This window comes from Centropristis striata, chromosome 19 (assembly GCF_030273125.1).
Source record: "Centropristis striata isolate RG_2023a ecotype Rhode Island chromosome 19, C.striata_1.0, whole genome shotgun sequence".
Taxonomy (NCBI): domain Eukaryota; kingdom Metazoa; phylum Chordata; class Actinopteri; order Perciformes; family Serranidae; genus Centropristis; species Centropristis striata.
Window position 1 is genome coordinate 18,563,460 of NC_081535.1, and position 12,696 is coordinate 18,576,155.

Below are 12,696 nucleotides of genomic sequence, written 5' to 3' on the forward strand. Positions count from 1 at the left end.
TATTAAGCAGCAAAATAATGTCTGGATTTTAAAAACCTGCAGTAGTTGGGCATTTTAATATTTAAATTAAAAAAAACAAGATTTCTTAAAGCAATGTAAAATCTTGATTGACAATAAACTAAAATCCTAGTCTTTCAGTCAGAAGCATTGTGGTATTTGGTGAGTAGCAGGAGGATATTTCTAATGTGCTGTGTCACATATTTTCGGTGTTTCGGTGTTCTTTCGTAACATCTTTTTTTCTATTCAGTATATCATGTTTAGTCGTGTAACATACCAACATTATGTTGTTTTGTTGTTTTCAGCACATTGCCAGTGTCCGTCAGGCTGGAGGGAGAATGAGGATAAATGTTACTACTTTTCATCTGACACAAAGTCGTGGATGGAGGCTAACGCATTTTGTTTGGCACAGAACAGCAACCTGATGAGCATTCAGGACATTCATGAGCGGGTGAGACGACACACAGAGATCTGAGGAATGTTCTCTTGTCAATTCACACACTGGCTTAATTTATTTGTATTTTTTTAGTTGTGGGTGAGAACACAAATCGGCACAGAAATCTACTGGATGGGCCTGAACGACCAGATCGCAGAAGGAGTCTGGGAGTGGAGTGATGGAAGTCCTTTCATAGAATACTTATCGTACGTAACACTGTAAACACTCAAATTCATATTCAAATTCATCATTGATTGAGAATTAATTTGAACACAAAATAAAAGATGAACAATTAAAAACAAATGAACAACAATAAATACAAGACAACAACACAAAATGAAACAACAACAAGACTCAACACTTATTTGTGTTCATAAGGAGCCATTTTTATCCCTATATCGTGTGAAGACATGCTCTTTATATTTGATTTTGAAGTGTTTAATGTTTGAACATTGTTTTAATTCTTCACACATCCCATTCCATATTTTTACTCCGCTGAATGAAATGCAAAACCTATTTGTACGTATTTTGATGACTTTAAAGTTATTTGACCCCCTCAATTGATATCCCCCATCTTGACCCTTAAAGAAGTTTTGCTGCTTTGTACATTATTTGTGCTGTTTGGAATTGAATTCTGTCTGTTAGTTTTAACTTCACACTGAAGTTTATCCAAACTGATCTCTCTTCTGGTTCAGATACTGGATGCAAGGCCAGCCTGATAACTGGGGCGATGACCCCGGGGAGGACTGCGCTCAGGTGGTCGGATCCAGCTTAGGACAGTGGAACGACGAGAACTGCAACGTTAAGAGGAAATACATCTGCAAGCACGTCAATCGTAAGTTCAGTAAATACTGTCAGTATAGTTTTACATTTGGATCTTGTTTTGTAATGCTCAAGAGCTGAAACTCTTAGGCTGTTAAGTTTCTTCTTCTTTTTTAAAGAGACAGTTTGAATTTTTTGGAGTTGAATGAGATTCTTTTGCATAGGCGTAGTACAGTGGTGGAATGCAACTAAGTACATTTACTCAAATATTTGAGTACTTTACTTGAGTATTTCTCAGAGTATTTCTATCTATTATTTTAATGTAACTTTATACTTGTACTTCACTAAATTTAGAGGCAAATATTGTACTTTTTATTCCACTACATTTAGCCGACGGCTTTAGTTACTTTTCAGGTCAAGATTTAACATGAAAAACATTATCAATTTAAAGTGATTAGAATTTTTTTTTTAAGTAGACCCATTCAGATTGTTATTTATATGACCAATATATTATACCATTATTTGCTTTTATGCATTTATGTAAGCAGTGTTTTAGTTTGTAAAGATAGAGCTCATTTTAACCATTTAATATACTGTTATGAGGTTTTATTTAAAAAAAAAAATGTATCGTGTTTTTTTATGTTAAATCTTGACTTGAAAAGTGACTAAAGCTGGCAGCTAAAGTACAATATTTGCCTCAAAATGTAGTGAAGTGTATAAAGTTACAGTAAATGGAAATACTGTATAGTAAAGTACACATACTTTAAAATTGTACTTAAGTACAGTACTTGAGGAAATGTATGTAGAGCGGGTATGTAGAGATACCCAGGCTACTTAGTTATTAAGTATTAATTAGTTATTAAGTATTAACTTATAAGGGAACTTTTCATCCTTCAGCTTATCAGAAACATCAAAATTGACACATTCTGAGATACATTATTTTCACTGGAAACGAAGGGTATAAAACAATGATTGTCTAGTAAAAGTAAAAAGATGCATAAAATGGACCTCGACTTTGCAAAGTAGTTGAGTAAATGCACTTAGTAACATCCAACATATCTTTCCCTTTTTTTTAGCCAACCCTGGCCCTCACTGTGACTTAGCCAACGGCTGGATGACGTATGGCTCCAACTGCTACAAGCTGTCGGCCGATATCAGGAAGAGTTGGTCAGCAGCGAGACATGACTGTGTGGAGGAGGGGGCAGACCTGGTGTCCATCACCTCTGCAGCAGAGGAGCAGTTCATCACAGGGACACTGGATGGATCGTGGGTGGACCTCTGGATCGGGCTTTCCACTCTGGTGAGAGGAACATAGAATAGTGTGGTATCAAGAAGTATCTGTTATTTTATATTGAGTGCATCAATGTGAAGATGAGCTTTATTATTCCAGAAATGCAACAAGATTTCATGCCAAGTTGAAGCAGGAAACACTCAGTACGCCTGGTCTGATGCTCAACAACTTGGATACACAAACTGGGCCGCCGGTGAACCGGCAGGGTGAGATATCATCATGTTGTGTAGCATAGATTTAAATATTAACCTGTGTACTAGATGTTAAAACACATGTTCTCCAACAGAGACACACAGGCTGGCGCGTGTGCTGCAATCATCAAAGATACAACAGAGGAGTTTGGGAAATGGAGATCTCATGTGTGCAGATATGAGCGACCCTACATGTGTAAACGGCCAATTAACAGTAAGCTGGCTCGTTTTATTAACCTCTTATTGTTCAAAGACCTTTTTGGTGGTTGTGGGCAGTGGATGTTTAGGGGGAGATAGCAGGTCAACAATAAATGCCACAGTGGTGAACATCATCTGAAAGCTGTGAACCTTAAGATTAATTTGAGATGCAGCTCAGCACTGTGTGTCAAGTTGTTCTGGTCAAAAATATTGAATTAAAATTACTTAATGAATTCATTATTTATTCATTGAAGCCTATTATGGTGTATAAAGGGTCATACCATTAGGGTAGGCTTTCTTAAGTCCAGTCCATGTTCAACTATGTCCCATAAGTTGTTGCAGCAATTTTTGGGTTGATACCATTTGCTCCACACATTTAAAATAAAAATGGTCAGAAAAACCCTCCAGAATATAACACCAATATGCCAAGACCTTTGGAACAACATAGAACAATCCATGCTGAGATTTGGGTTCAAAAACATTGGTCATTTTGGACATTTCTGTATTTTCAGTGATTGGATGACGAGCACTTCTGTTCTTCAAAATGCTGAGAAACCCTCTTATTGTCAATATACCGGAAAGCTGAATATCCTCCTTCTAGGTCTAGGCATTAATGTTACTTCAAAGTGTCATTAATGTTCATGACACATCCCATGTCATGTTTATTTGCGTATTTGCTCATGTCACTCTTATGTAGACACCTTCAAAATAAAGTGTTACCATATCTTGCTTAAGTCACAAAGGCATGTTCAAAAAAATTGCCTAAGTCACATTTTATTTTGATTTAGGCATATTAAATCCGCTTAAGTCACACACTTGACATAGGTCATTATCTTAAAGGGGTAAAATCACATGATCTGATCAACTGAGGATGTAGGCAATTTTACTGTAGGTGGCCGGCGTCATGAGGAGGTCATTTAGGCACAAAAAAAAACAATTTTGACAAAAAATGACATAGGCGATTATTTTAACAGTGTGACGATATTTAGTAAACTCCTACGAATGAGCCCGCTACGCCCTCCGAAAAAAAAGGACATCAGAACACAAAAACATGATATCTTCATTATAAAATTATAAAAATGTTGTCTTCTTTTTTTTTTTTGTGCTGTTTCTCCAAAACCTCTCCTCCAGCCATCTGCCCTATTGGCTGGATGAGCTTCGCTGGCAGTTGTTACTGGATGGTCAGTAACATTAATCTGTTGACCACCTGGCACGAATCTGTCACCACGTGCGACGGTATGGGGGCCCACCTGCTGATTATAAACAGGTAGGAGAAAAAAAAGGCCTTTCAACCACTTTGTAACTTTTAAAAGAGGAAATAGCGCAGTCTTCCTGTTGTAAATAAGAAGTTGGAAACGTTGCTCTGATGTTAGCACCAAAAGATTGCTATAAAATCATGTATTATTTTCCACTTTCCCTGAGTCAGCCAACAGATATAAATTATTTTTCATAATGTCAACCCTTTAAATGCCAGTTTATTTGCAATTTAAAATGATTTAATTTTACACTGGATGCTCGGAGGAATTTCTTTGTTTTATTTTTATGATATGTCAACAAGCAACAATATTAAATTGAAAAACACTGCTGTCCTTCATACATAATACAACAGCAAAAACCCTAGTGGAAATAAGGAAAATAGCCCCATAGGACAAATGTGAGAAAATGGCTCAATCTGGTAAATAATTGTAAAAACCACATTTCTGAAGCCAGGGCTCTAGATTAAAATCCTGATATAACAGAATGCATAATTTTATGCTGTAAAGGCCGTGGGATTTTAAAAATGTGCTTTTAAAGAGTTTCAGTAGGTCTGAATCTCTGCATTTTAGCTACACAGATTAGTACTGACTTATGATGAGAGTTGAGGTCCAACTTAAACATTAAATTAAATAAATAGACAATAAACAGCCAAGATGATTGAAGAATTACTGTAAAAATTAATATGCACAAGGGTTAAAGGCATTACCGTGTGAGTTTTGTTCCATTGTTTGATTTTCTGACTAGATATTCTGACCAGTCACAGTTACATTTTTCATGTTTTCTTTTATCAGAAAAGTTAAAATTATAGTTGAATTCAAGTTGAATACACAACACTGACACGGTATTTCCTTCATGAAGTTGCTATAGTTTAGTGTATAGTTACTGATTTAAAAATTAAGCAGATACAGAACAATGAGATAAAGGTCGAATATTCACCCTCTTAGCTCTGTTTTTGGTCTCCCCCCGCTTTTTACCAGCAAAATGATCCTCTCAGTTCACAAACAATCTTTTTTTCTGTTTGATGTTTATTGCTCGGTAGGTAGATGCAGTAGTTTTATCCAGGGTTTTTTACTTAAAACTGAAAACCAAAACAATGAGCTGAAAGAGGCTCAAATCTGAGCAGGACTGCAGGAGATCTGTATAAATCTCAAAATTGTTTGTTTCTTTAATCCCATTCCTCGTGAGCAGTGAAGAAGAACAGTTCTTCATAAATGGGAAACTTCCAGACTTTCACCAAGTGGATATACCTGACATCTGGATCGGTTTATCAGGTACTTTATCAGGTTTTTTCCTTTCTTTTTACAATAAACATGATTTCTTTTAATGCACTTTCCATTAATTTTTTGGTTTGTGATGTCACCAGATAAAGACAAGGACGGGAGTTTTGATTGGATAGATAAATCCGCGGTTACCTATTCCAACTATGGGCCCGGTTGGCCCCAAAACACTGTCGGCTCCTGGGACTGCGGGCAAATCTTCACAGGTAGAATTAACCACTCTGGCCCTAAACTGACACGCTCATATGTTTTCAGTTGAGGCCGGCATTATAGCATCAGTTTATGTTTTCTTTCAGGAAATTATGAGGGCAAATGGGAAACAACTAACTGCTTCAAGAGCCTGGGTTACATCTGTGAGATGACAGGTGGACAGAACCCCAGACCAACTACAACTCCTGGTCAGTCAGACTTCACATTCTGTCTCTGAGCTCCTTAAAACCCACCTGTCTAACCCAGCATGCTATAGTCTGGAGAGATTCAGCAACTAATAACTCTCTAGCTCCCATATAGTTAGGCCACAAAGGACTTTCTAGTTATTGTTATTCAAGTATGAGTTTTTATAGATGAGGTTTAAAATTACCATGTTTGAACTGTTCTAGTAAATAGAGGGTATTACCTTCAAATGAAGCCTGATACATGCATTTTGGCCTTACAGTTCCTCTGTTTTAAACACAGCCTGAATGAGATATGATTTTTGAGACTGATACTAATTTGAGAGGGGGAAAATTCACAAATGACAGATATGAGTAATTAAAAATAATCATTTTCTTCGTGGATTGTGCACCAATTATTCAGCATTATGACCATGCAAAGGTACTCAGAAGGCTGCTTTCTGATATTATACACCATTATACATTATAATACAATGTATCACAGTCAACAATTTCTGAAAAATAAAGAATACATTTTAAAAAACAAAAGCTATATAAACATAAGTACATATCCCAAAACAGGTGAAATTTTAAAATAAAAAAGGATGGGTGTTAAAAGGCTGTCTAAAGTTTTACAACTGTTAATATTAAAAAAATGTTTTATTCAGATTCCCACTGTGACGGTGGATATTTGTTGTACGGGGACTTCTGCTATCAGTTTGAGACTGAGGAGGTGAAGAACTGGCACGATGCCGAGGCTCACTGTGTGGGTGAGCAGGCTCACCTGGCCAGCTTCCACACAGAGGAGGAACTGAGCTTCTTAACGGGTGAGCAGAACAAAGCACTCATTTTTAATTATTAATGTAAATAAATTGTTTGAAATTGAAATATACTTGTTTCTGTCTTTAATCTGCAGCTCACATGCCGGGGGAAGCCTGGGTGGGTTTGAATGACATCAATGTTGAAAACCAGTGGGTTAACATCGATGGAACTCCTGCAGTAAGTGATAGAAACATGGACTTAATGTTTGACACCTTTAAATTATTATCTATTCATCACCATGACATTTAATTATCGTCTCCATAATTGAAACATTTGATAATCATGGGATTATTTGAATCATGTTCTTTCCTAAATGTTTAAGGATGGGTTAATGCAGCAGTGACTTAACTCCAACTCAATTTCAATTAAATATCACCTTTCATACAAACATACAACCCAAAGTGTGTCACAGAGCAAGATTAAACAACGCAGCCAAAAATAAACAATAGTCGACAATTAATACAATTTTGCAAGACCATAACCGGACACAGTAAAATGTAAGAAATCAACAAATACATGTCAATTACCAGGAATAAAAACAATGTCAAGGCAAATAATTTAAACTTAAAAACTAAGGCTGTAACATTACTACAAATTAAAAACTTGATTTAAAAACAGTATAATATAATATTATAAGATAATATGATGTAATTTGATACCTGAGTAATTTCTAATGGCACATTTCGAGTTTCCGCCTGAATATTCTGTTCTAAAACCTCACTAATTTTTTCTGCTTCACTTTATTAGTATAAAACTTGGCATTTGTAATATTTAGATGTTTTGATATATATATATATATATATATATATATATATATATATATATATATATATATATATATATATATATATATATATTTAGGCAGACATTAATGTTGTTTTATGCTGTGTTCTTACTTAATTTACTCTGACACAGTAACATATTTACTTATACTTACACCTCTGAATACAATTTCACAAGTGTCCCATTTATTATGATACCTTGATTATTTAAGTCGACCTTGTGTTTGCAGAGATATACTCAATTAGTTAGAGGCTCGTGATGAAGAGGTTGAGGGATATGAAAACAGAAGGCCGGAACATATAAAAGAAGAGCGATGGAAGACCTCAGGAAAATAAAATGTGAAAGGAGAACAGATGACTGAAGCTGCACATGTTAAATAAACTGTTTGTTTCCTTTCTTTGGATCTCAGGACCTTCTCCCATGGGCTCCCAACCAGCCAGACAACTGGCAGGGCAACGAGGACTGTGCTCACCTCCGAGGGATGACACACCCGGAACCTGGGAAACTCAATGATGATTTCTGCACGGCCACGAAGGAATTTATCTGCAAAAAAGGTCTTATACATTATATATCTTATCGATACCCCTCTTGTGATGTATTCATGCTGTATTTCATGGTGATTCTCTGTCTTGTCCCTACACAGCAAAGGGACAAGGACCTCCACCCCAGCCCCCAACATCTGGACCAGGTGACACAGATCAGTACACTTTAAGTATGATCTGAAAATTATATTATGTGTGTGTTTATCTGGATATATATTGTATTTGTTACAGGATGGAATGAGAAATGTGGCTCTTGGATGTCGGATCCTTACAACGACTACTGCTACCTGTTCAACTACCTGTCGATGAGGACGTGGGCGGAGGCTCGAGCCGACTGTGTGAACCAGGGAGGAGACCTCATCAGCATCACCGACCCCTTCGAACAGGCCTTCATACAAGGTGGGAACTTTATGTCTTTAAATATTCTGACGTGTGATTTGACTTACATTTGTTGTTTATTATTTATTAATTTCTTAAAGTATTTGTGTTAGTCCAAATATATTTTTTATTTCTTTTGTTTTATTATTATTTATTTATTTATTTATTTATTGATATATTGATATTGATATATCAGCAGGTAGAGGCTGAAAGTTGACTTGAACCACACGACATGTTAAAAGATTTAACTACTTCAAACTGCTAATTAGGGCCAAAAATGTTTTTGTCTTGCAATAAAAAATAACAAAAATTAATAAATAAATAAATATATATTGTGAGAAGAGAAATTTCAGTTCTTTAATATGTAACATTTCTGTATTAAAATGTCTAAAAACACTTGGCTGATGTTATACATTCTGTTGAATTGTGTATATACATCATCCAAATGTTTTGAACATGTTTGAAAACTTTTGTTTTTTCAAGAAAAAAGTTTATTTTCTAATACTTGAGTGGGCTGTCAGCTTTTATGTTTCATTCATAAATTCCTTATCAACATACAGAATAAAATTTTTTTTTATCAAAGTATTAAGATTTCTTGCTTGTAAAAGATGGAATTCATTATTTTGAAATGTTACTTTTTTTCCCCTAATGCTGATTTTTTTTTAAATTTCAAGATATTTCTACTTATGGTTTTTAATATCTGTTTTAAATAACAGTGACCCAAAAAATATTTTGTTCTCTAACTAGTTAAAGTGCAGTACATGGAGTTTTATATACTAGCAATAAACCACTTAAACTTTTGTGGTTGCTTTAATTTTGGTAACTTTTATAGCATCTTTAAATGTTTCTGATGGCTTTTGTTTGTAGAAAATTATGACAATTCTGGTGAAAACTGATCAAGTGTATGTGTTTCTGTTCTATGTGTTGTGGTGTGGTACTGGTATCTGCCACTGTGTCTTTTTTTAAAACCACCACCAGGGGGCGACAAAGAAAAAGGCTCAAGTTCTGCATATAGCGCCTTTAGATGCCTTTAAGTGCCAGGTTTTAAACTTCCTACTAGACCAAACTTTCTCTTGTATGAAGAGAATTTTCTGGATCTATTATTAACCTTTTTTGTTTTGTTGTTTCATCTCAGGTATCATCCAGCTGAGTCCCACAGGTATCTCTCTGTGGATGGGCGGGCACGACTCCGTCACTGAAGGCGGCTGGGAGTGGACGGATGGTTCTCCTTTCAGATATATCCGCTGGAATGCAGGTTAACATGAAGCTAAATATATTCCCAGCATCTTCTATTTAAAACAAAACACATTTCGTGTTTCCACAACTAAATTCCCTTTATTCATGCTTTTTCACAGGTAACCCAGATAATTATTATGGTGAAGACTGCCTCTCTATACTAATAAACAACGGCTTCTGGAACGACGACAACTGTCAGTACAAAAGAGGATACATCTGCAAACGGAGAGGTGAGATATGTTGTTGTTGTTGTTGTTGTTGACACAAATAGAGGACAATATTACAATAGTGTTAATACATGTTTGTAACATTAAACTTGTATTTCTTCTTCCAGGAAACACACCTGAGCCTCCTCCACCTCATGATGGTAACAATACCTCACTTTCTGACACAGTGACTTCTTTCTTTCTTTTAAAATTTTAACTTTTTATTTATTTTTCATTTTTAAAAGAACAGAATATTCCCTGATACAGAAACTTGTAAAAAAATATATTGAAAAATAATAATAATGATGATGATAATAATAAATAAATATATACTTATTTATAAACAAATAAATACATATTTAGTTTTTTTAATTTATTTTATATATCATGTATATATTTTTGACTGATACAAAAACCTCCTAAGAATAAAAATAAAATAAAATAAGAAAAAAACAATAAACTACTTAATAAATAAATGCAAATATATATGTATCAACAAAAATAATGTAAGTGATAGGCAGTGACACATTTGTCTTTATACAAACACTTTCCTGCTGTAGGTTTTATGACGGGTCTCGTGTGCCAGGACTCCTCCGCTGTCCTTCACTGTCCAGCTGAAAGTGTGATTAACATCCAGTCGGCTTTCTACGGACGAAAGAGTGCTGACATCTGTCCACACTTTGATGGATCATCAGGTGCACAGAAGTCTCTCTGTCACGAGTGTCATTAACTGTAAATATTGATGTATGTTTAACCATAAGATAATTGTTGTTCTGCAGGAAGCTGCACAGTGGAAGGTGTCCTTCCTTACTATAGAAAGACCTGTGACAACCATCCATTCTGCTTTGCGTACGCCCATGTGGACCCGGACCCCTGTCCCACTGTGTCCAAATACCTTGAGATCGTCTTCAGCTGTGAACAAAAAGGTGAGCTCTTCTTGTTCTTTGATTTATTTTAGCATCTTAAAATCTAACCTCCATGTCTCGTGGAGGAGAATCACAAAATGCCCTTAAATCTTGTACAATCACAACTTACGGTCAATCTTTTGTTTTGTGATGTGCCTGCTCACAGTGTGTCTGCAAGGCCTCGGTGTTAAGGACGGGAACATTACAGACACTCAGCTCTCTGCTTCATCCTCCATTGGTGGCTTCACTCCCAGCCAAGCCCGTCTGGATGGATCATCCTGCTGGATGCCTTCAGGAAGCCGTACGTACCAACCCAGCTGTCACACATACAAAATAATATTTTAATCACAGAATTTTGTCTCGATGTTGAATTGGTGCACTTACATTATTCTCATCTGATGTCCACGCCTCCAGCAACTTCTAGCTGGATCCAAGTAAATCTGGGCCAGGTCAGAAAAGTGACAGGAATAGTGATCCAAGGTTGTCCTCAAAATGACCACTGGCTCACCAAATTTAAGGTCCAGCACAGTATGGATGGAGCCACCTGGACTGATTACACTGCTGACGGGCAGGTGAGGACACAGAGATGGCCACCTGCAAAACTTAAACATGACCGGTCAAAACCAAGTTGTGGGGAAATAAAGGGGAGGAAAGTTAGACAAGAGAGGGAGAAAAACAACGGAAAGAAGGAAAGAAAGGGATTAAAAATCAGCAATTAAAAATCCAAGACCACTTTTTTTTCTGATTTAAACTTATATTTTTTTTCTTTTTCTGTCTGTTCTATTTCACATTATTACAATTGTATGGCTTAAAGGGTTTTTTTTAGATTAGTATATTGTTTTGGAGGGGGTAAGAAGTTACAGGACTTATTTCTATGTTGTCAGAATTGTGCTTTTTTTCTGTTTTCTGTCTGGGTTTTTTGTCAGTTAGAAAGCAGGTTGTCATTCTGAATTTTCTTGTTTTCCAGTTTTTTCCAGGCGCAACAGACAGAGACAGTCCTGTAACTCAGCTGCTGGGGACACCTGTGTCCACTCAGTACGTCCGCATCCTCCCACTGGAGTTCAATGGCCAGCCAGGCCTTCGTTTCGACGTCTTAGGGTGCACACCAGACTGTAAGAAAACCACTTTAGTATTGTTACAAGCCTCTCTACATAAAAACAGTTAAAATTAGCAATGTATATGTGTTGACATCACTAGATGGCACTCTTGGCTTAAAGAAAAAGGCTCAAAGATTAGCAATTCAGTGTGCTTTCAGCCCTTTGATGAACAGAGCGCCATCTAGTGGACTCAGAAAACAAAGAAAATGGTTCATGAAGCTTAATTTGCCCATCACTAGTTAAAATGTGCTTTGACGCTGATGTTCAATAATGAAAAACTGGTTCAACAGATGCGATCACATGCGCCAATAAGCCGAACTTCAACTTTGCCAACGATCGAATGACGTGAGTTAAACCTGAAATATTATTTTTTACACATGTAGTGGTGTATTGAATATAAAACATAGCATTTGTGTCCTGTAATATAAGAAAAGAGATAAGATAATCCTTTATTAGTCCCACAACACGGACATTTCTAGTGTTACAGCAGCAAAAGGTGTATAGAAAAAATAGAAAGAAGCGTAAATAAATGAACAGTATTAACAAGAAATATAAAAGTTTTAAAAATTTTAGCAAGAAGAAATATAAAATTAGAAACAATTTATACAATACAGACTGGCTCAACACCATTACACAGAAAAAATATTTATATTGCATTATAATACACCTGACTGAAGTATAGGTAGTTTGTATACATTAAAAGGCAGTTTTTGTCAGTTTTGGTGTTTGTGGTCTACTGGGAGCAGTGCTGGTTGTACAGTCTGACTGCTGCAGGACGGAAGGACATTATTTCTGTGATTTTTCCATTCATCATACACACTGAAGCAGCTCATTCTTGTGTGTCTTTCAGTGTCCACTGTCCAGCACGCTGTGCCAATGCTAATTATAATGTATACGGCTCTACAGTATATCGTGGGGTACGTGAGTGTGTTGTCTCATCTGTATCA

General features: G+C 36.1%; 1 protein-coding gene across 1 annotated transcript in view; it reads left to right on the plus strand.

Moving 5' to 3' along the window:
• Nucleotides 1-12,696, plus strand: part of LOC131992357 (macrophage mannose receptor 1) — a 23,488-nt gene continuing 10,792 nt past the window's right edge. The window contains exons 1-25 of the mRNA XM_059357915.1: nt 1-448; nt 527-639; nt 1,129-1,268; nt 2,272-2,495; nt 2,586-2,692; nt 2,773-2,891; nt 4,007-4,142; nt 5,321-5,403; nt 5,496-5,615; nt 5,706-5,807; nt 6,449-6,607; nt 6,697-6,779; nt 7,795-7,939; nt 8,029-8,073; nt 8,159-8,326; nt 9,441-9,560; nt 9,661-9,771; nt 9,876-9,908; nt 10,308-10,442; nt 10,527-10,673; nt 10,819-10,953; nt 11,067-11,224; nt 11,620-11,764; nt 12,040-12,094; nt 12,600-12,666. Coding sequence (XP_059213898.1) covers nt 254-448; nt 527-639; nt 1,129-1,268; nt 2,272-2,495; nt 2,586-2,692; nt 2,773-2,891; nt 4,007-4,142; nt 5,321-5,403; nt 5,496-5,615; nt 5,706-5,807; nt 6,449-6,607; nt 6,697-6,779; nt 7,795-7,939; nt 8,029-8,073; nt 8,159-8,326; nt 9,441-9,560; nt 9,661-9,771; nt 9,876-9,908; nt 10,308-10,442; nt 10,527-10,673; nt 10,819-10,953; nt 11,067-11,224; nt 11,620-11,764; nt 12,040-12,094; nt 12,600-12,666 — 3,045 coding nt within the window. The 5' untranslated portion in view covers nt 1-253. The remainder of the gene's footprint in view (nt 449-526; nt 640-1,128; nt 1,269-2,271; nt 2,496-2,585; nt 2,693-2,772; nt 2,892-4,006; nt 4,143-5,320; nt 5,404-5,495; nt 5,616-5,705; nt 5,808-6,448; nt 6,608-6,696; nt 6,780-7,794; nt 7,940-8,028; nt 8,074-8,158; nt 8,327-9,440; nt 9,561-9,660; nt 9,772-9,875; nt 9,909-10,307; nt 10,443-10,526; nt 10,674-10,818; nt 10,954-11,066; nt 11,225-11,619; nt 11,765-12,039; nt 12,095-12,599; nt 12,667-12,696) is intronic.